At 42.6% G+C, this 24,798-nt stretch overlaps 1 protein-coding gene across 1 annotated transcript in view; it reads right to left on the minus strand.

Annotated features, from left to right (window-relative positions):
• The window catches only part of LOC138947963 (centrosome-associated protein 350-like), a 166,629-nt gene that overhangs the window by 44,632 nt on the left and 97,199 nt on the right, over window positions 1–24,798 (minus strand). The window contains exons 7-10 of the mRNA XM_070319486.1: window positions 10,689–10,742; window positions 2,278–2,475; window positions 1,412–1,690; window positions 371–463 (exon numbers count right to left, since the gene is read on the minus strand). Coding sequence (XP_070175587.1) covers window positions 371–463; window positions 1,412–1,690; window positions 2,278–2,475; window positions 10,689–10,742 — 624 coding nt within the window. The remainder of the gene's footprint in view (window positions 1–370; window positions 464–1,411; window positions 1,691–2,277; window positions 2,476–10,688; window positions 10,743–24,798) is intronic.

Consider the following 24,798-nt stretch of genomic DNA (forward strand, 5'->3'; position numbering starts at 1 on the left):
TACTTCCCTGTACATGGGATTTCATAGTAAAATGGCTGCCGCTGGCCTGGGGTCAAATGGGTTAAATGAGTAACGAAAAAATTCCATGACGACATCGATATGTGCTTTTGTTGCCTGTCTTCATGCTATTGTATATGTGCATAGATCATCAGTTCCCTGCCCCTTTTCGTTTTCCATAACTATTTTACAAATGAATGTCGCACAGCTTATGGATTTTCTTTGACAAGAGTTATTTGTGTTAATATTTAGCATAAAATTTGCATGGTAAATGCAAGACAATTATCCTTCCTCAGTCAAAGTTCGTTAACACACACGCAGCCACATTCTGTCTTCAGGGAAAAAGTTATCAGGGACTGAACTCCACACTGACCTTTCCGTGATTCCTCCTTGCTCTTTGGTTGCAGTCCCAGCTCTCTGGCTATCAACTCCTGGCCAGCTCTCCATGATGATGTTGTGATCAGATCTATACAACCAAAACACTCTGAACAGTGTGTCAACAGCTAGGATGGTAACATATATACACACAAATAGTACACAAGATTATGGTTCCCAGCTCTCTGGCTATCAACTCCTGGCCAGCCAGCTCTCCAGGATGATGTTGTGATCAGATCTATACAACCAAAACACTCTGAACAGTGTGTCAACCAACAGCTAGGTAGCACAAACACACACACATACAAAGTATGCTAAGAACCAATGTCAAGAGTACAACAATCATAGCTAAGATTATTTTCTTAGTTCTCTTTTGTAAAGTTATGGAACTGTTTTTGTGTGTGTAGTTTTTGTGTTATTTTTTGTTAAAGGCATATTAACTCGATGAATATACACGCTAATTGCTTTACCAACAGCTGGAGACATGCTAAATTAAGTTCCCTGCAAAATATTGTGGTCTAGGACCCCTTAAATATTGAGATATTTGAATTTTTATTTTGATCTTGATCGTCCTATTTATAGATTTGCCAACAGAGGGAACGTTGACGCAAGGGAAATAACTCCGCGTCTTTGTTGACATCCTCACTTTTTCAGAGGCTAGAACAAGCTGTAATGCATGTATATGGTCCGCGCATTGCGACATATCGTCATTATATGGCCTTATGATGCATTTGACATCGATTGTGGGCAAACTACACTTTGTAAACACGGGAGCGCGTACATATGCCTTTAATGTCATGGGATTTATTTCTATTTTTAATGATGTCAAATAGTCTCTCCCTCTCTTACATAAACACACAAAAGCAGGGTCACTGAGTTGATGTGTTGGTATTGAGGTCCTCTACACTGCTACATTCAATCCACCTGTGTTCTTGCTTTCAAGATCTTCATCATGTTCTTAGCAACTTCATTTTTTACACATCTACAACCCTCTCTCTCTCACACACACACACAGTCTCTCTCCCTCTCTCTCTCTCACTTTTAGCACCAGGTTTGGACGGCCTCTTGCCCGTGGCCACAATGCGCTGGGCCTTTGCCGCTTTCTCCACCGTCTTGGAGTTGGGGGTGGAGGTGGAGGCGGGGACGACGGATGAAGCGATGGAGGCAGGGTGGTGGGCCCTGATTTGTGCCTGGAGGGCACTCTGAATGGGGTCCTCTGATTTGTGCGTGGCCGTGTTTCGCCGCCTGGAGCTGGTCAGGCAGGCAACTTGCTTCACTGTTTTGTGCAGGTGTGGGTCTAGGTGGGGTTCTGAAAACCCTGTGGTAAAAAAAGTTTACAGTTCAATTCTGACCAAATGTGTAGTGACATTTTTCACCTGTGTTCTCCATTCCATGGGGACTTAAAAAGGGAGGGAGGGGGGAGGGAGGGGGGGGGGGGGGGGGGGAGGAGCTGATTCCACTGAACTGAAACAAAAGCTGAGTGAACAGGCACAAATAAATACAAACTTTTGTCCAGAGAGTTATAAACATGTGCATGTAGAATAACAAAACTGCCTAACAATTTTCCAGGGCCACCATTGTTACTCTGTTTGTGTTCAGATCTTTACTTTCTTAACAGCAAATTCTGCCAGTGCTTTTATCAAATTGCCAGAATTTGGGCTTTACATTATGCCACATGCACCTATGGTTAAATTTGACAACTTCCGGAAATTAATGTTTAGGCCGCTTTGGTCTGTGTCCCATGCATTACTATCAATATCACTGTATTAGTTCTTCTTCTGCGTTCATGGGCTGAAACTCCCACATACATTTCTGTTTTGCATGAGTGGGTTTTAACGTGTGACCGTTTTTACCCCGCCATTTACTGCTTTAGACAGCCATACGCCGCTTTCAGTTCATTCTTACCTTTGTAAGTGGGGACGGGAGGACCGGCAGCCACTTTACGTGTGAGGGGCATCTTGTCTGGTGTGATGGTGCCATCGTCGCCCCGTCTCACGGGGTCGTGTGCATCGTGGAGCGTGCGCTGTGCACCCCCCGGGTCCCTAGACGACTCAGAAGAGGGATGGCTGCTGGCCAGGCTGCTGTCATTCTGACTGGAGTTGTCTGTAGATGCAAATGAGGCATGAACAATTAAGCATCACCTGGCTGGGATCGTTTTAGAAATAATCAGCACAAGTGTAAAGGCCGCATGACATCTTTCTTCTGAATTCTGAACTTAAAATGTTCATCAAATCAGCCAGCAGGATTTGCAAAAATAACGAAAAATGCGTGATTTTGCAAATTGAAAAAAGGTTTTATCTTCTTTATGCACTTTTGGTGGAGTTTCTGTTTGTTTATTTGCTTTTTAAAGCCCTATTTCTATTTGGAGCCAGAGCAAGTTTACCTGATGATTTAAGCTTTCAGCTGGAAGTGTAAACCTATCGTGCATAGCATATAATTAGCAAAATACTGGTACTAGTATCTGCCGAGTGCAGCTTTTGGTGGCAGCTGAGGAAGTGCCTGAGTCAAGAAAACGAAGAAATTATGTCTGATACAACATTTTATAAGGTATGTTAGTACAGTATTGTTACCCTGCTAATTGTGCCTTGTTTCATGAAATCCTGTTGAATTTCTTGCCATGAAATTGTAGATCAAAACACAACTGCTAACCACTGTCAGTGTCCATTGAACATGGCAGTTCACTTTGAACGTCAACATTTCATCCCTATGCAGTCTAGAGACATAGTGCTGCGCGAGTGCGCGAGCCGAGAACATTTTCCCTCTTTATCTTTGCTGCGCTGGCTGCAAAACCCCTCCGCGCAGGTGTTTCCAGACACATCGTACGTAGGGTGTATGACAAAAGCCATGGCAGAAGAAAACAGTAATTCTGTGCTAGTAGTGTGAGGGCCCAGATGATACTGAATGACCAATGTCAATTTGTAAAACTAAAACTCATTCAGCAAACACTCCCGGCCATTTTGCAAAATATATAAGCAGGCAGGCTGTTCATTTTTGAAATGTTTCCAAGCGAAATGATGGTTTCTATTTCATTCCATGTGAAACTGAAAGCCAGCCTCCACGACAGATCTGTGGTGGATTACATGCATGGTTTACAACAAAGAAAACAAGTCGCGTAAGGCGAAAATACAATATTTAGTCAAGTAGCTGTCGAACTCACAGAATGAAACTGAACGCAATGCAACGCAGCAAGACCGTATACTCGTGGTCCACCGCTCACGGCATAGGCAGTGAAATTGACAAGAAGAGCGGGGTAGTGGTTACGCTATGCTGCATAGCCCGCTTTTCTGTACCTCTCTTCGTTTTAACTTTCTGAGCATGTTTTTAATCCAAACATATCATATCTATATGTTTTTGGAATCAGGAACCGACAAGGAATAAGATGAAACTGTTTTTAAATTGATTTGGAAAATTTAATTTTGATAATAATTTTTATATATTTAATTTTCAGAGCTTGTTTTTAATCCGAATATAACATATTTATATGTTTTTGGAATCAGCAAATGATGGAAAATAAGATGAACGTAAATTTGGATCGTTTTATAAATTTTTATTTTTTTTTACAATTTTCAGATTTTTAATGACCAAAGTCATTAATTAATTTTTAAGCCACCAAGCTGAAATGCAATACCGAAGTCCGGGCTTCGTCGAAGATTACTTGACCAAAATTTCAACCAATTTGGTTGAAAAATGAGGGCGTGACAGTGCCGCCTCAACTTTCACGAAAAGCCGGATATGACGTCATCAAAGACATTTATCAAAAAAATGAAAAAAAACGTTCGGGGATTTCATACCCAGGAACTCTCATGTCAAATTTCATAAAGATCGGTCCAGTAGTTTAGTCTGAATCGCTCTACACACACACACACACACACACACGCACAGACAGACAGACAGACAGACACACATACACCACGACCCTTGTTTCGATTCCCCCTCGATGTTAAAATATTTAGTCAAAACTTGACTAAATATAAAAAGAAATACAATTTATGTGAATAAATATTCCTGATAGGGTTTTTAAATTCTAGGATGACAAGCAGTAAGAAGTAAAATCCATATCCAATCCAGGTTTCTGTTTCTCAAACAAGATGCAAATGCTCAAAGGCATTTCCGCTACCACTCGATAGCATCAGCTATGTCATGGTGTCAATGTACAGGTTTTGGTTTTAGTGACGGGAATGATAAATTAGTGCCTGATATGACTGTCCATTTTGAAATCTAGTCAACCCGTACACTAAAACTTACACCTTGTTCTTTGGTTATAATTTTACTGTTGTAGAGCTTTTGCTCCATCAAAATCAGTAGCGCTGAAAATAAACTTCAGCGACAGAAACACAATTAGTGAAGTGTTATGAATGTGTATTGAACAGGTGATGAGAACAAGGTGTGTGCATGATGCGTGTAAGTTGTGCATTTGAATTGTGTAATGCGAGTGGCTAGGGAGTGTCTGTTTTAATTAGCTGTGCTCTGGTCTTTCTTCAAAGAATATTTAGAACATAAATTAATTTATGATAAAATCATAAAAGAATTAATTACACAGAAAAAATGTACCTTTTAAGAAAAAAACGATTTTCATAAACTAATTAACTTCTTCCTTTCTTCCTTCTGTTGATTAAAACAAACTTAGCTTTACTGAAGGATTAAACATTATATTTTCATTCAAGCAAAGTCTGCTTTTCTTGCCCTGATAGTCCTACTCCTAAAAAATAAAATTCCTAGGTCATTGTCAGGCTATGGTCTTGGTTAGCATGTCATTGTCAAACAATAATAACAATACGTGTACTATGCATACTCAAACTCAGACATGTAAACATAAAATTGTACAAGCTTGGAGTGTTCAGATTCCATGACTCAGTTGCAAACCCTGGAGTAACCAAACATGCCCGTACAAGGGGAAGCCTTCAGTGTACAAAAAAAGTGCATGGCTCTCTCCCCACTCCCCCCACCACCTTTCACACACATACACACACAGTTTGAGCTATTCACCTATTTTTGTTGTTATTGTTGTTGTTTCCTCAGGATGTACCTATGCCAAAGATCCGCGTATTTTGTGTTTTGTTTTCAAACTTCTCTCACTTTGAAAGCCTCATCTCTCTCACCGTCTTTTCCAAGACGGACTGGACGATTAAGTCTTTTGTTTAACACCTTCTTTTGAGGTGAAGTTCAGTTTGACTTTTCAGACATTGAAAGCTTTCCAGCCGACCAGCGATGTGTTACTGTTCTAGGCGACAAAGGAACACAGATGACCTGAGCTGAATAATTCACAGGGTCAATTTTGTTTTCACCGGGCAAAGCAGGCAGTGGCAGTCCGAGCCGGAAGTCACACCCCAGACGGCTCTTCCCAGGCATATCGGCTGTTATCTTTCCCCCACCCGGTACGCCTTCCCCTTGACCCTCCCTCTCTCTCCTTCCTCTCCCCCTTCCCCTCGGCACCTACCCTCTTCTTCTCAGCGTGTCTGAACAAGCTGAGCGATAAGGACATCTCAGTGTAATTGCATCACTGTCTACACAAAGACCTACACAACCAGGCTCCGCGGACTGACGGCGCTGTTATTTATAAAGGCCAGTGCTCTGACCAGTTTTCCTCTCACTGGACTTGACACTTGTGATCGGAAGGTCGCTGGTTCGAATTCGGGCCGGGGCGGACACGGGTCAACTTTATGTGCAAACCCAGAGACGGATGCCATGTCCCACCCCCGTGTCACCACAATGGCACGTAAAAAATCTTGGTCATTCTACCATAAGTGCAGATGGCTGATACCACCTAAACACGCATACATCAAAAGCCGTGAGGGCGTAAAACTCGAATCATATAACCCATATCATGTCCTTAAGAGGCGTAATATTTAGCCTGTAGGACAGTAAGCATTCTCTCTTTCCAGTTTTCCAAACGTATAAACAAACCATGCGGCCACTGATATGATATCAGTGAGGAAGTTCAATTCAACTTTCATTCGACCACAGTTTCAAAGCCAAAATCTCATTTTGAAGTGTTGCTTTCTGCTCAGACCGGACGTGCGTGGCCACATTTGCTTGATGATTTCAGACACACATCATATATCTTCCGACAAAAGAAATCAACAACCCCAACAAAGAATCCATCAAAAAACTTTTTTTTTAACTTTATTGTTCGACTGGGGCAACTTCTCTTAAACTGAGCCGGATCTGAATCAGCTCTTACCACCGTTCAAGTGATCCGACCTGCAGGCTACCAGTAAGTTCGTCACACGGTAGATTCGTCACCGGTCCCGGTAACTTCGCCACAGTAACTTCGCCACAGTAGTCCGAGCGCGGCTCTCTCTCTCTCTCTCTCTCTCTCTCTCTCTCCCACCTCATTCCACCCCTCCCTCTGCTCACATTGAGTTTCTCTGCCTCCTTGACAGTGAGGTTGAAGTCGTGTGTGTTAGTGAGTGTGTGTGTGTGTGCGATGGTGTGTGTGAATGTTTGTGCGTGTGTACGTGCGTGTGTGTGTGTGTTTTAGTGAGTGTGTGTATCAGTGTGCGATGGTGTGTGTGAGTGTTTGTCAGTGCGTGTGTACGTGCGTGTGTGTCAGTGTCGTGTGTGTGCGTGCGTGTCATGGATGTGGGTGTATGTACGTCCGTCTCTCTCTCTCTCTCTCTCTCTCTCTCTCTCTCTCTCTCTCTCTCTCTCTCTCTCTCTCTCTCTCTCTCTCTCACACACACGCACACACACACTCTCTCTCTCTCTCTCTCTCTAAAAAATGTGAATCTTGAATCTCTCCCACAAATCAAACATCTGAAAGCATAAGCATCTTTGGCATAAACACCCGCCCACCCCTGCCGGTAACTTCGTCATAGGTGACGAATCTACCGTGTGACGAACTTACTGGTAGCCGACCTGCAGCAGCAACTGCTGGACCGTAACATTGACCAACCAAGACCTTACAAGGTCTTCTTTGTGGCCTCATAGAAATTCCGATCGGCAGGGTTGTTTTTCTATTTTTATTAGCAAGAATAAATTGATTTTTTTTTATTGCACCATTAATATATCTCCCGCGGTTTCAAAAAAGTCATGTAAGTTCGTGGAAAAGTCTTGACAATTAATTACCGGAGTTCCGGGCATTCGCACTGATGAGGGTGCCTCCGCGCCTACGAAATATGGTGAGCGTATACAATGAATAAATGAAACTCGCTTAGTAAATTAAAGTTGATTTTGTAAAAAGTCGGGTGTTTAAATTTGCATCGCGATCACCCACCACGTTGGCCGCGACTGAGGACAATACACGTGCTGCAGAATGTGAAAACTGAAGCTGAACTCATCAAACATTTTTGAAGTCATTGCACAGCTCAATTAATTATTTCTGACAGCATTTCGATGCCAATATCAGCAGGCAAAATTACCTTTTTTCTTCGCAGTTGTTCTAAAGATTGTAGACCCCCCCCCCCCCCCTCCGGCGTTGTGCCAGCACGAAAGTCGTCACATTTGTACAAACTTGGCGGCAATTTCTCACTGACATCGTAGACTGAAGGGCTACGCGATGATAAGTGCCAACAGAACTCCCCCCTCACACACGCACGCGCACACACACACACACACACACAGCCTGACAAATTACAAGTCAGGATGAGCCGTGAAAGGTTAAAATTTACCTGTCTCCATGCCACTGTGCACTGAAACTATTTCATCTTCAAAACAGCCATAAAAATGCCCTTTTTTGGGCACAATTAATCCATGCTTTACGAGTTATTCGAATCACACCAACTAAACCCCATGCTCATATAAATGTCCTTCTCTGAAACTCGACGTGGTTCTGCGACCAGATAGTTCTGAACTCTGCGACCAGATAGTTCTCAACTCTGCGACCAGATAGTTCTGAACTCTGCGACCAGATAGTTCTCAACTCTGCGACCAGATAGTTCTGAACTCTGCGACCAGATAGTTCTCAACTCTGCGACCAGATAGTTCTAATCCTTCAAGGTGTATGTTTACAACCTGAGTCGCCCCACACTGATTTTCCGAAAAGCTCTGATCCACAATCACTATCATGGGGGGGGGGGGGGGGGGGGGGAAATCCCCGAAATAAAAATAACAATCATAGGCCCTCGGACCGACAAAGCGAAAATTTATGGGACATAGTAAACCGAAATTCAACGTGAAAAGAGTTGGTGCGGTATCCTTTCATGAACAGACCCTCTCTTTCTTGTTTGATAAGTCTTCGATGGCACCTCTGATTGCGAACGCCGTCAATACCTTTAGGCATTCAAAAACAGCCTGGTGAAGGCATTATAACGAGGTTTACTTTCAGATTAATTCTATAGCGCGACGGCGGCCGTTCCAATACCAGAAGAAAACGGTGACACACACACCACTGCAACTGAGAGAGTTCTGGCACCAAGCCATCCTCGCATTCTTTTCACCAATGGTGATAAGTTTTTGGACCCGAAACCTGGCAAGTCTACATTAAAGGTACCACCAGATCTGTCCAGACTTTTACATGGGAAAAGAGCGTGCTTCCATTTGGACACATACCAAAAGTTAACAACCTGGTTGTATCCCGTACAGTTGTCAAATGTTCTGCTTAATTTTATGTTGCAGATTGAAAAAGGTGTCAGTCACGAAATTAATTCAGCCTCCAAAAGTTGCTATTCTGTACACAGCGCAGTTTGGACACTGACGGGCGCAATGGCGTGGTGGTTAAACGTCGGCCTCCTAATCGCGTAAATCGAGAGGTCGTGAGTTCGAATCCCGGTCGCTGCCGCCTGGTGGGTTAAGAGTGGAGATTTTTCCGATCTCCCAGGTCAACTTATGTGCGGACCTGCTTAGTGACTTAACCCCCTTCGTGTGTACACGCAAGCACAAGACCAGGTGCGCACGGAAAAGATCCTGTAATCCATGTCAGAGTTCGGTGGGTTATGGAAACACGAAAATACCCAGCATGCCTACTCAACGAAAGCGGAGTGAGCTGACTATGCTCTCAGAGTATAGTGTGGGGAACCCAAATGGGCAAACGAGCTCACACGTAACCAGACAATTCTGGAACGCTGAAGAAGAAGAAGACACTGAGTTTTAGTGTGTGATCAAGTGGAAGGATGCTCTTAACCCATACAAAAGCCTGGACAAAACTGTGGTGATTTACATTACATTTTATTCGGGAAGGATGGTAACTTTAAACCGTTGTTCATTTTTTCTTCTCTCGCTCTCGCGTTTCAAGGAGTTTCAGTTTGATAACGCGAAAATATGCGAGAAAGTTGTCGGCCTCAGCAAAAACCACAATGTACAGTACGGTGTTAAATTGCCAATGAATTATCAGATCCTGAGGGTGACTTAAAGTGATTATGCCTGCCTTCGAAAGAGGCTTGCTTACAGAAAAACACTCATTTCATACACAGCGCTTCCAACAAAGAACATTTGAACATTCCAATTCAAACCAGGGAAACTAGGAACATCTTTTGTGAATATATATTATTTTTTTTTTGAGAGAGAGAGAGAGAGAGAGAGAGAGATAGCGAGAGAGAGAGAGAGAGAGAGAAAGAGAGAGAGAGAGAGAGAGAGAGAGAGAGAGAGAGAGAGAGAATTGAACTTTATTTAACAAGGATTAAGATTTAAGGCTACGCCTTTTCTTACAATCTGTCCTTGAAACGCATAGACACGCAATTATATAATTAAAAAATTCAAAATTAAAAAGTTAAAAAGTTAACCAACAAAAGGTCGGAAAACTTCAGCACGTGATAATAAAGATGACGATGATGATGATGATCACGATGATGATGATGATGATAATGATGATGATGAAGATGAGGCATGAAGAGCATACATAATTATGTGGTTATTCATAAAATCAAATGCATACTATGCAGGTAATTATAAATACAAGCTGGTAGCAATCGAACATGTAGAAATAGTAGAACAAAAATATGTTCAGAACAAACAGTGCACAGCATATCTTTGACGTAATACTAAGTGTGGTAAATCAAAAGGCGTTAAACTACCCAGACATTAAGTGGTTTTTAACACATTTTTTAAAACTTTTTAATGACTTTAAGTGCTTAAAGGATGATGGAAGCGAATTCCAAACTAAAGTTACCCGAAAAAGCAAGACTGGTCTTATACAGGTCAATTCGTGGAATCGGTGGAATCAAGTTGACCGACCCATATCTGTGGGTAGCTTTATTAAATAATGATGTAATGTAAATCGGCACTTTACCGTAATACAATGTATGCATGAAAATGGCTTTGTTTAACTTGAGATGCTTTTCCAGTGGAAGAAAGTTAAGCACAGAGGAGAGACAGACGAGAGACAGCGAGAGATCAGAGAGTGACAGAGAGAAAGAGAGAGAGAGATGCAATCAACTCACCCGAAGCGCTGAGTCTCTGCTGCCTAATTTTCTCCCTCAGCTGCCCAAGAATATCTGCAACACACACAACATCCGTTATTAGGTCCCCATCCATCTCACACACCTCTCCACGACATTAAGCAATAATACACACATAAAACAGACATCTAGGGGCGGGGACGTAGCTCAGTTGGTAGCGCGCTGGCTTTGTAGCCAGTTGATCGCTATCAGCATGGGTTCGATCCCCACGTTCGGCAAGAGATTTATTTCTCGGAGTCAACTTTGTGCAGACTCTCTTCGGTGTCCGAACACCCCCGCACACATGCGCACGAAAAAGATCCCACGTTCACAGCGAAAGTCTCAGGGCTTGGAAAACACGAAGACACGCATGCATCATCTCTCGTCTCCAATTATCATGATCGTATTTCGATACTTTGACGAGACAAACCCAATGCTGGTGTGTCGAAGAAGACAGCCACAGCGGGCTTGTTCGAATGAAAGTATCACACCATATCTTCAGCGTATTACCAATACCTGTCCCAACATAGAGACCAGTTGGTCTAAGAGGACGTTAAACCCTAATAGTCAGTCAGACATCTCCAACTCAAAGTCGAGGGTGTCAATGTTCATTTGTTTCATTGTTAGTTTGGAGTTGGAGCCTGGCCGGGTTGTAGGCGTTCACTTCCCGCATTGTCTTGTATTGTGTTGTATTGTATTTCTAGCATTCTTTGACAGTACTGATTTCCAGCATGTCTAGTCTAAACACAAGCACGTACGCCCTCTCTCTCTCTCTCCCTCTCTGCTTCTGTAAAACCACCGTGCAATAATCACTTGCACAAAAACAATACATAAGGCCAATGAAACATAACCACCCAACACATCCTCGAACAAACGCGCTCTTTCGACCTTGCTAACAAAAGCTGACAGACGTCCTAAGAATGCTCTTCAAACTTCACACAAATGCAATACCGGCATGATATGTTTGAAGAGAGGTAAGTTTCATGAATTTAATTTTAAAGGAAATTTAAATCAACACTTGACTTCAAAAGAGACCCAACGTTATGCGTCATGCAATCAGGTTCGTCATGACATAACGCACTGTTGAGATCAGCATTGTGCTTTGGAAATCTCAGTTTTGGAAATATTCCATGATCTTAGAAACAAAGGGACGTAAGCGTTATTAATAGACATGACTGTACAACAAGAGCTAGTGAGAGTTATGCAGAACCAGTCTCCTGGCTCTCGAGAGAATGACACGCATTGAAACGAACAAGCGACTTCCATGCCAAGAACAGGTTTTGCAATGATAAAGTTGCAGAAGCGGCCATTTTGTGAGATCTGCTTCCTCTGCACACCCTCAAAGAGCTAACACGGCCTTCGTGTGTATTTGCATCAAAAAATCCCTTTCTGAAGTACATAATTATGTACTGGAACTGGAACTCACTACCTCTCCCCCTCCGTCAACAACAGTCTTTAGAAGCATTCAAATCTGGCCTCAAGACTTTTCTTTTCTCTAAGTAATCCTCAGATTACAGTGCCCCGCTAGACCCCCCCCCCCCCCCCTCACCCGCAAGCCTAAATCAGAGCAGTTGTAGGGCGGGGGATGTAGCTCAGTCGGTAGCGCGCTGGATTTGTATCCAGTTGGCCGCTGTCAGTGTCAGCGTGAGTTCGTCCCCACGTTCGGCGAGAGATTTATTTCTCAGAGTCAACTTTGTGTGCAGACTCTCCTCGGTGTCCGAACACCCCCGTGTGTACACGCAAGCACAAGACCAAGTGCGCACGAAAAAATCCTGTAATCCATGTCAGAGTTCGATGGGTTATAGAAACACGAAAATACCCAGCATGCTTCCTCCGAAAGCGGCGTATGGCTGCCTAAATGGCGGGGTAAAAACGGTCATACACGTAAAAGCCGTGGGAGTTTCAGCCTATGAACGAACAAACAAAGAGCAGTTGTAAATAGCCAAGTACAAAATTATCATTTGGAATTTTCTTTTGTTTTTCATGCTTTCTTTTGAGTGCCGTGTCTCTGTTTGTGTTGTTGCCTTGTCATCTTCATGTAGTTTATGCGTGAGTGTGCATGAGTTGTTAATGCAAAAGAATGTGTATGAGTGCGCCTTGTGATGAGACATGTGCGCATTATAAATTCTCGTATCATTATTATTATATGTCCCACATTCTTTGCTAATGGTGACACTAGGGGGTCATGCAGTTTAGGTCGTGTTACCGCAACATCCTATCCTACCATCTATGGTAGATGCATACCATTCAATCTGAAACAAGCATACAAATCGGCAGTATCGGGTTTAACCGTGTGCACAGCGAAAACTGGAATAATTTCCGAAAATACCACCCAAAATGGCGGTCAAAAATGGGAATACGCAGGCAGGTCGGACAACATAATATTTTTCTATTTATTAACATGATCACTTTTTATAATTATGTATTTTCTTTGTTGTACTTGTGTCAAAACAGGATATGATTATATCAAAACACCTTCGTCATGTTGTGTGTGTAAATAGCTCCCGTGCAACAAGAGCGTTGTTTGCGTTTCATCGTTGTCACGTTTACTATCTACACTCGGATTGCTCTCTTTCTTTTTGAGTTGATTGCATCACAGAACTTTTTTGCTTCAAGTAAAGATACAAAGTGTTTGTTCTCTCTAAAGCACAAAAGAAGCTTATTATTCGTATTCTCTGTAATTTTGGAGCTTTTGGTTCTGTGTTGTCACATCTGAAACGCAAACAACGCTGGATGTGTAAAGGCATGCCACTCCATTTCAAATAATGTTTTGTGCGTGATAATTAATATTCCAATTGCTTGTGCTACACAGTAATTAATGTTGATGTTTTATCACAACATCTGGTCTGTGTACAACGTGACGTAACAAAATGTATGACGTGTCACACGTTTCACGGCATAAAACGCAAACAACGCAAGTGTATAAAGTGATTTCGAGATAACTACTGAACCGATCTTCATGAAACTTCACATGAGAGTTCCTGGGAATAATATCCCCTGAGTTTTTATTTAATTTTTTATTTCTATATTTTTATAGAATCCTTTGATGACGTCATATTTGGCTGTTTGTGAAAGTTGAGGCAGCACTGTCACGCCTTCATTTTTCAACCATATTGATTACAATTTTGGCCAAGCAATATTCGACATAGTCCGGACTATGGGTTTGCATTTCAGCTTGGAAGAGCTTAAAAAAATTTTTTTTTAAAAAAAGGTCAAGTTAAGTGGGAGTTAAACTTAAAGTTTCAAATCTCGAGACCGATTGCGACGTTGGGGGTGGATTTAGGGTTAATGGTTTATTGGATGCCTTTGTGAATGTTCGTTTGTTTGTTTGTTCATGGGCTGAAACTCCCACGGCTTTTACGTGTATGACCGTTTTTACCCCGCCATTTAGGCAGCCATACGCCGCTTTCGGAGGAAGCATGCTGGGTATTTTTGTGTTTCCATAACCCACCGAACTCTGACATGGATTGCAGGATTTTTTCGTGCGCACTTGGTCTTGTGCTTGCGTGTACACACGGGGGTGTTCGGACACCGAGGAGAGTCTGCACACAAAGTTGACTCTGAGAAATCAATCTCTCGCCGAACGTGGGGACGAACTCACGCTGACAGCGGCCAACTGGATACAAATCCAGCGCGCTACCGACTGAGCTACATCCCCGCCCCCTTTGTGAATGTGATTGATTATGGGGTGGATGGGATGGGAGGGGTTATTGCGTTTCGGTGGATGCTTTGTGAAGGTGATTGATTTTCTCGTACATCTATACCACACCACTTCTGCACACACACACACACACACACACACACACACACACACACACACACACACACACACACACACACACACACAAGAAATAACCGCCAATAAAACAGCTACACCCACGAAAACAACACTTGTCTGCTCCATGCAAAGATGAGATGGCCACCGTGAAAAGCTTTTAACGCTGCGATTTTATCCGAGTTCAAAAGTATTCATGGTATTACTGATGGTCTTTTTGAAAATATAGCCATTATAAAAAGCTTCAATTCCAGACGCGGGAATGTTTTCGTTCACCCTTTCTGTCCCGCCTTTACAGAAATACTTTCATCATTGAAGCGTTCATCTACATATATGTCTTCTCCTGTGTTGTTGCGGTTGTATTCATTATCTAATAGCCATTGTCTGTTCAACGTACGCTTGTTAGTGTGTTGTATAGAAAAAAAATCGTGCAAAAATAACACATATTGTTGGTCCTCGGGGAGCATATCGCCGTCGGTTTTCATCTTTATCAGCCTTGGCCGAAAAAGATGAAATCGAAGACGATGTGCTCCCCTCTGTCAACAAGCCACCAAACATCTTATAATATATCCCACTCGTTACATCGAATTCTCAAACTTTCGTCTTTTCAGTCATCCCTTGTTCGCTTTCTTTGACTTATATTATCCTCAGTCAATGCAGTTCAAAATTAAGCAGTTATTCACTACTAGTACTACGGTCTCTTGTGCTCCCACGTCCAAATCACCGACGGGCCAATAAATAATGTGTACACAGCAGAAAAAACGAGCGCGGTACCACCACTTACAATGAAACCGACAGTACCAATCCGTATCAATATATCAATTCACTGGCGATTATTTGTTTACGACCGCAGGGAAAAAATTGTGCTCTAGCCAAAATGAATTCAAAGATTTGAGGTGCGAGTGCCAAAAGGTCTTAAAGGTCGCGGGCATTGCAAGAGCAGGTCTGCCCAAAGTGCAGAATACCTTAGCCTCAGGCAAATTTGGCAACTCTGGTAGGGAAATATATATATAATGATTTACCATTCACGATTTGTCCTGAGCTCGAGAGCAAACCGAACTGTCTCGTTTCAAACTACTGGATCCACACTACTTTACCACTATACAAGGGAAGTGCTATTTGTTGGTCAGTGAAATGTAAACCAGGTCGAGAGCCTGAACAACATGTCCCACTCTGCACAGAAATCAGCCAGGCCGTTGAATGTTGGTCTGTGGTCAAGTCAAATGGGGCTCTTAGGCCAAAAAAAAAAGGTCTGTTTACAGTAACATAGGCCCAAAAAATAGGGTCGGTAGGTCGGGAATTTTTTTTTTTTCCTCCCAAAAAACCATATTTTTTACGTTATTTTGCCAAAAAAACAAGATTTTTTTTTCTTTTTTTTTTTCCAAATGCCCAAAAAAAAGTCTAGGGTCGCGCGAAAAAACTAGGGTCGGTCAGGTTACCGTAAACAGACCTTTTTTTTTTTTTTTTTGCCTTATCCCGTTGGGATGTGTTGTCGTAACCGAAATGGTCAGCTGATGGACTTGCAGAAATGCAACCACCCCATCAAGTTGGGGTCTGCATCTCCCCCCTACCCCCCCCCCCTCTCTCCTTCCCTCTCTCCCTCTCTCTCGTGGCCGCATCTACCCGGGGTAGATAGATCTATGCTGAAGCTATACTGGAGGGCCAAAATGAGCCTGTCGCAGCGTGACGCCCACAAAGACCGATTTCTCTCTCGCTGCCTGGCCTGACCCTGGGGTCTGGCTGGGCTCAAAGACAGATCTATCTCCGCTGGCAGCCAGCCATCCCCTATACGCTTTACCTTGTCACCCGATCTAATCAGTCTTTTGTTTGCAGTCCGCCGCGAATAGTTGACTCTACTTTCTAGCCAGGTAGTTCAACAACAAGAAAGGGTGGATATGGAGAGAGAGAGAGAGAGAGAGAGAGAGAGAGAGAGAGAGAGAGAGAGAGAGAGAGAGAGAGAGAGAGAGAGAGAGAGAGAGAGAGAGAGAGAGAGAGAGAGAGAGAGAGGTTGTACTGAAAAGTGTGAAGGCCAACGTCCTATACAAACAGACGGTGAATAAAAGTGAAAAATAAACAAACAAACACACATGAGAGAGAGAGAGAGAGAGAAAGAGAGAGAGAGAGAGAGAGAGAGAGAGAGAGAGAGAGAGAGAGAGAGAGAGATTCCTATTCTGCCGCCAGGCGGATTAAGAAGGAGGGAGCTAGGAAGAGGGGGCGGGAGAGGGAAAGGGCTCAGGGGGAGGGAAAGCAGAGGCATTACTCTTCAGCAAATGAACTTTAAAAGTACAGCTTGCGCACGAAACTAGCTGCAACTTAAAGGGCAGCAAACTATGATTGGAAGTTGGTGTTCAAGTATCGTGTATTTCCAAGGCTCATTTTCAAAACTGTTATGTCATTACAAATTGACACGCATCCTGGTTCTCGCAAAAATCGGCATGCCTGTCAAGTCAAGCAGTCAACAACAAATAATTGCACGCACGTTATACATTTCTAGTGAAAAACCTGCCAAACAAAACATGAACCGATGACTGTTTGGCCTCAATTTCAATCAGTAAAGCAACAGGAATTACCACGTAACCGGTTAATTATATTTCAGTGGAAATTACCGGTAAATGCCATTTCCTGGCCAACTGTCAACAAATGACCAGTCCACCACTAACGGCCCACCCCTGACCAAACACACACACCCCTCAACAAAGCCTCATCCAACATACCCCGACCATTATGGGGTTAGTGCTAGGACTGGTTGGTCCGGTGTCAGAATAATGTGACTGGATGAGACATGAAGCCTGTGCTGCGACTTCTGTCTTGTGTGTGGCGCACGTTATATGTTAAAGCAGCACCGCCCTGATATGGCCCTTCGTGGTAGGCTGGGCGTTAAGCAAACAAACAAACAAAACAAAACCCCGACCACCAATTGGTGTTCCACTCTTCCAGAAAGCACGCTTCTAACACACGTATTGCCCTCAAAATAAGGAGAGAAGAATCGAAAGAATAGTGTTGGGCACAACTAACCACTCGTCATGTGCCTCACATTGTATGCCCACAATGACCGCCAAGAGACGGTCAAGCTGTGGCCGGTGCCAGACAGCACTATTACCTGACAATCGCCTGTCACCGCGGACGCTAATGGTCACTTTGATGTCCGCGATGCCGGTCAGCAAACATCAGGTGGGGCACGCGAGTTGACGGTTAGGTGAATCAATATGCCCATAAAGGTACACGTACCTTCCTCCTTGCATGTATATACACAGAAGATGTTCAGGCTTTCTTGTGGACTAGGACCATCCTTCCGCGTGGACACATGATACACATCTACATCTAATCTTTCTATGCCAGGCCTGAAAGTGGCGAGTAGAAACGTGTAACTGGCGAGTAAAAACGTTCATCTACTCGCCAAATGCGCGTAAAGTTGTTGAAACAAATTGTTGGTTTGGCTAGTAAAGTTTGCTCTCTGCCTAGTAAATTTTCAGAATCAGTAGCCAAAGGTCTGTTGGACTTTCAGGGCTGAATGCAGAGCAGGCTTTTTTTTCTTTCTTCTTTTTTTCTTCTGCTGAATTAATTCCGCAGATTAACATAGTGTCAGCTAGGAACTTATTTCAGCAGAAAATGTCCACTCTGTCCAGACAGTTGCTCTTATCAGACGTAATGGCAAATAAACCATAAAACTAAAGATTACCTGCTTGTACACACTCTCTACAACAAGCTCTGCATGGTTAGATTAAAAAAAAGTTGTATCTGAACAAAAGCATTTGAGTATGTTAATCTTAATGTAACTGTCTGCGTCGGCAGGCCTTCTCAGTTCGGCTTCTCAAAAGAGATAATTAGGAGAAACAAGTGAATGGGAAACCTAGGAAATTCTGAAGAGTATAACAAGCGCCCAGAGAATCAAGAGTATAATATACTTTGAAATCATATCGATGGCCGGCCGGCAGCAGATCTTTTGTATGGAATTTGCACAACGAGGGACAACTGAGCGTTTTTGCTGCCACCTCCTCTCTCTCTTTCTCTCCCCCCCCCCCCCCCCCTCCTCGACCAAATTCTGAATCAATCATTCATTTATTGGTCAATATCATTATGCCGTCAACACCGACTCGTTCGTATCATATCATCTGTCCACAAAATCGGAACCAGACACAGCGACACAGAACGTACAAGTTTATCTGAAAATATACGACGGGGGCGCAAAAATGGAGGGGGGGGGGTGTGGAGGATAAGACCATACTGCAAAGGTACCCCCTTTTAACCACCCTCCCAATTCCTTTTAAGACGTAACCCCATTCAAAACGCTAGGTGTTTTTTTTTTAGATTTTTGTTCAAAACGCCTGTATATTTACCTCCATTTTAATTAAGACCTGTTTCTTTCTCAGATTTGTGGAGGTCTCAAAGGGGGGGTTCCTGACACAAACAAGACTTGAATCACAGACGACGGCAGGATACAAGACACTGTCTCTGCAGGTACCGTACAAGGGTTCAAACAGGAGTTTCGGTTACCTTCTGTAATTCAAACAACCGCAGTGTGTGTACTATACCCCAATCTCTTCAGGCACCCGACAAAGACCCGGGGGTACCGAATACCATTCTTTTCTCTCTCTCTCTCTATCTATCTCCGTTTGTTCCTGTTATGAAGGAGGGGGTTGTCTAACGGGGTGGATGTGCCGAGGTAGGAATGCCTATGACGGCATGCCTACAGGTGCCAAAAGTGAAAATGGTCAACTGATATCAATAACAAGCGGCGTATGGCTGCCTGAATGGCGGGGGTAAAAACGGTCATGCACGTAAAATCCTATTCGTGCAAAAACATTAGTGAACGTGTAAGTTTCAGCCCATGAACGAAGAAGACGAAGACAAGGGACTATCGACATCCTGCAAAATCATGACAGTTCTAGACTTTTGACATCTCGCATGCAGTAGGAAATACAGGTCGAAAATGATAATTATTAATATCTAAGTAATTTTTGCAATTATCACTGATCATTACAAACCAACACCATACTTACGGATATCTTGTAAGGTAATAACAATTAAGACTCTTGGCACAAGCATGCCATCGAAAAAATTAGAATATCCTTGCGAATATGAACATGTTGTATTCGGCCAAAAATATAGGAAAAAATATTGAAAATTCGAAGCCTTACCGATCATTGCGAATGCATACAAATCCATATTATTACCCAATATTGACGGACTGTGTGATGATATCTTCTGCTATTGTCTGTTGAGACAGTGATATCAAAATCGAGACCGGAGGTCGAGATTTTGATATCACTGTCGAAACAGACCAATAGCAGAAGATATCATCACACAGTCAGTCAATGTTAGATATATTGCTAATTCTCTGGACATTTTGTATTTACTGTAAAGAAATTACAAAAGTATTTGTCTCAGTTTTGGCTGTTCCATATCCCTCCCTCTGATTATTATTTCTTTTTGTTCACTCTTTTCTTGTACTTTTCAGTATTTTAAAATGTCTTTCCTTTCAAAAAGTCTTTAGTCACTTGCTCAACTAAAGTGTGGGATAATTACATTTTCATATATATTTGTTTGTTTTTAAATTTAGGTGTTTTTGTTTTTGAAGTGAGGAAGCAATAAAGAGGTCGTCGATATCAAAACTGATATCGACGGAAATGTCGTCGATATCACTTTTGCACTGAGCTCAGTTTTGCCCAATTGACCAATGGAAATCCGCGTAACATATGAAATAGCAATATTTATATATACGAATGTCTTGCGGATGTATTACTTACGTTGCGAGTGGCCTTGCGAGTGTTGCGAGTGCTTGCAAACGAATTTTATTTATTTTACGAATAAAGCGATTATGCAATTCGCATTGTTAGTAATACTGCTCTTACAGTGTGCCGAATTTCCCTTGCGAATAGAATTCACCAATAATTCGTAATGATCGGGACATGGTTGCAAGACATTCGTAAATGTTCTTAACCATTCGCCACCATTCGTCTCTTGTTGCGAATATTAGCAACATGCTCCTAATATTCGCAAGGAATGCATATTCTTCAGTATTCGCAAGCCATTCGTAATCATCGTAAAGGTATTCGTAGCGCTCGCAAGGCATTCGCAATGATCGGTACACATTCGCAAGCACTCGCAACTATTCGTAAGACATTCGCAAGAAATGTGTATATGAACATGTTGTATTTGGCCAAAAAAAGAGACTAATGGACAGGAAAAATATTGACCATTCGACGCCTTACGAATCCTTGCGAATGCCTTACGAATGGTTGCGAGTGCTTGCGAATGTCTACTGATCATTGCGAATGCATACGAATCTATATTCGCAAGGATATTCGGCACAGTGTAAGGCAGGCATAACGAATGTTTGCGAATGCCTTGCGAGCCTGACGAATACATTTCGATGATTACAAATGTTCGCAAAGATATTCAGCACAGTGTGAGACAGGCATAACGAATGGTTGCGAATGCCTTGCGAGCGTTACGAATACATTGCGATGATTACGAATGTCTTGCGAAATCTTACAAGTGCGTTGCAAAAAAGTTAAGAATATGACTTCTTTGCGAATATTAGGAACATGTTGCTATGTTCAAAACAAGAGACGAATGGTGGCGAATGGTTAAGAACATTTACGAATGTCTTGCGACCATGTCCCGATCATTGTGAATTATTGGAAAATTCTATTCGCAAGGGCAATTCGGCACAGTGTAAGAGTAGCATAACGGAGGGGCACGGCACTGTACGAATCCTGTCCTATATTAGCTGTGGAATTCTAATCACAGAGCACAGTGCTAGCCTAAACATTCCAGTCGCCGTCCAAAAAAGCCATGCAATCACCTGGCTCAACATTACGAGCTGTGCACAGTGAGGGGTCACCACACTACTGCACCCCTTCTTAGATTCAAATCCGTTTTAATGAAGACAAGATAACGATCTACATTTATGTTTCTCCCCCACCCTCCCCTAACCGCTTGTGTGTGTGTGTGTGTGTGTGTGTGTGTGTGTGTGTGTGTGTGTGTGTGTGTGTGTGTGTGTGTGTGTGTGTGCGTGTCTCTCTGGGTCGCAAGTGGTCACGCTAGCCAGTTTCCAACAGGGTATGCATGTATTTCTTTTTACAATTATCAACCCTGACTCTCTCACAAAATCCCGCCACTCTGTCACACCAACAGGCCAGATCAAGTTCACATATATATATATATATCACAAATATTTTAATGTAAAACCGGTAATAATGACCGGCTGCCAATTTAATCTCCTGTTTTTCGAGAATGTTACAGATACCATACCGGACATTTCCGGTCAACCACAAGTGGATGAAATACTACAAGTAGATAACATTGTTGATTGGCTCTATCGAAGCCCGTTTTTAACCACTTGCTTCCCTTTATGATAAACTGTCCATAGATCGTCGTTCTCCCGAACTAACTCCGTAGTATGTCATCAAGAATAGAGGATTTTGGGATATCCTTTCATGCGCCTTTCGGCGATTGGTCAATGCATTTCGTATCAATAATGTCGGTCTCGCTTGAAATTATCGCTACTTGATATTGCTTTCCAAACTTATACGAAGTGACCGGGAGTGTAGGGTCAGTTACTGAACTAGCCCCGAACAGTGAGATATGGAGAACAGTACACAAATACGAACGGAGAGACTCGGAAACTCGAGTCACTGAGTCGTCGCCACACTCGAGAACTCAAGTGTAATATTTGAAGTTAAAATCTCACTCGACTACAGTGCGACAAAATAACTCAGTCGGTAGAGTCCCCGATTGACAGTGCGCTAATCCTTACTTTTGTGATCCCGAGTTCGATTCGCTTCGAAGGCAAATTTTTTTTTCTGAACTCGTAATTCTTGTATTTTATTCATTTGCTTCATTCCAAACGGTTTAAAACTTTTTCTTGTTTTCTTAACTCTATATACTTGTATTTTTTTCATTTTGATTTATCCCAAAGATTTTGAGTCGTGTATTGAAAATCGAACATAGTGCATGAGTGCCATTGAACAGCTTTCCCACAATCCGGTATTCTATTTTTAGTCATGGATATTCCCAAGGAAAGGTCAAAGGGCATAAATTATGTATCATCGCGTGTCGACTGCTGGTAATTGTACTTAGCTGCTTCTATTATGATAGGCTTCTGGGTCAACACAATCCCTGGTCTTCCTTGCCGGAAATGGCCCCAAGACAAACTGACAGCCTGAAAATTGTCGAAACTGTCACGGTTATTTTGGCAAATTTGCCGACGAAAATAAATCCCTGAACTATCACTTATGACAACAAGGACTGTCCAAAAATTCCAAAAATTGCCGACACTTTTATAGCAATTTTGACAAATTCGCCAAAGAAAATAAATCCCAACAAAATCCTTCACTTATCACATAAATCTCGAGTTCTGGCGAAAGAAAGACCACATTTCTACAGCCTGCAATACATGGGTTATGGACAAATAAAACTTGAACCTTGAACTTGAACTTGCTACTTTAATGTACGACTCTAGCCGTTAGACCTCACATAAGACAAGTCATCGACTCGGAAAATAATTGACCTGACAGTAATTAGGAGAATGCTAGTGCATCTACTGTGTCAGACAGTAGTGAACACCCAGTTCATGAACTTTCCCGCACAGGGGTGAAACGCAGGTCTTTAATCCAGTCTTTATTGCCTTGCCGAAGGCATCTACCACCATATAAATTATCTCATGATTGAACATGTACAACAGAAATCGGGAGCTGTGGAGTTAATCTTTTTCTGCTCCGATGCGCAATAAGTGCTTTCAGTGAATAAAGTGCGAATCATACGTACGCAGCAGTGCTCAAATAACACTGATGAATATAAGGAGCTGGGATGAAATGAGAGGGACAAATGCGCAGACTATAGTCCTTTCCGTGAAAACAATTCGGCTCGCCGTCTCAGATCTGGCCATGTGTGGCCATCCACGTTATGAGAGAAATTCAAGTTTTACGCCCTCACGGCAAAGCCTGTTCCCGGGTTTTAACCCGACTTTAGATGAGATACACAAGTGTATGCGTGTTTAGGTGGTATCAGAATGACCGAGGTCTTTTACGTGCCACTGTGGTGACACGGGGGTGGGAGATGGATACCGACTCTGGGTCTGCACATAAAGTTGACCCGTGTCCGTCCCGGCCCGGATTCGAACCAGCGACCTTTCGATTACAAGTCCAGTGCTCTACCACCTGAGCTACCCCCCCCCCCCCCCCCCCATCCAATGTATAAGGCCATCCCCCCACTTGGATACACACTAAAAACCAACAGCTTGGGCACGCTCTGTACATAGTGATTTTTCGTTTTATTAATTACGTTTTTAACGGACACTTTAAAGGTGGTCGTCTACATTTTTGCTTTTTTTTCAATAATCTTATGGTTAGATTTCGCTAAAAAGTTATGTCAGATGATAAATGAACCATGGGGAAAAAAGTTATAGAAAAAAAAATATATGTAAAAAAAGATTTTATTTTTGGGTAGCGTGACTCACGCTTCCAATATTTTGTTTTCTGTTTACTGAGAACATGTGCTTTGCCTAAAAATACTGACCAATCAAATTCATGTCACTATGCTTATAGCCACGCCCAAACAAGTGCAGCAACAGTTTGACACTGGAGCGCTGTCCACGCTTTTTTTTAAACGCACGAAATGCACGGGATTTGAGAGGAGTTTTGCGCTTGGCATTTTCCAAATAAGGATATCCTACTATGAGTACTACGCTGGAATACTACAATGAATTTTCAAACGGCTACACTGGCTTCGTCTTTCCTGATCGAAAGGGGGTGTATTGTTGATATTTGTAGATAATAGACTCTGCATTTTAATGGTCAAATGGCGATTTCGGTATAAAAATGTAGACAAGGACCTTTAAAGGCACAGTAAGCCTCCTGTAAACCATCACAGAGCTCCCCGAGCGTCCACATACAGTACAAGCATACTTCCATTTAAACGCTCACCGAACGGGAACATCCTGGCTGCTTTCTGTCGAGCGTGAGAAATTTTCAAAGAATTTATTTTCGTGGACTTGGCCCTTTACAACAATGGCGCCCCGTTTTGGTGCTGGACGGCTGTTATGAATATCCCGGAAATCACGCCCGGACAGTAAGCCTCCCGTAAACCATCACAGATACTGTCAGGCTTTTATTATTATTCTCTTTTTATATTTAGTCAAGTTTTGACTAAATATTTTAACATCGAGGGGGAATCGAAACGAGGGTCGTGGTGTATGTGCGTGCGTGCGTGTGTGCGTGCGTGTGTGTGTGTGTGTGTGTAGAGCGATTCAGACTAAACTACTGGACCGATCTTTATGAAATTTGACATGAGAGTTCCTGGGTATGAAATCCCCGAACGTTTTTTTCATTTTTT

Source organism: Littorina saxatilis, linkage group LG15, assembly GCF_037325665.1.
Source record: "Littorina saxatilis isolate snail1 linkage group LG15, US_GU_Lsax_2.0, whole genome shotgun sequence".
NCBI lineage: Eukaryota > Metazoa > Mollusca > Gastropoda > Littorinimorpha > Littorinidae > Littorina > Littorina saxatilis.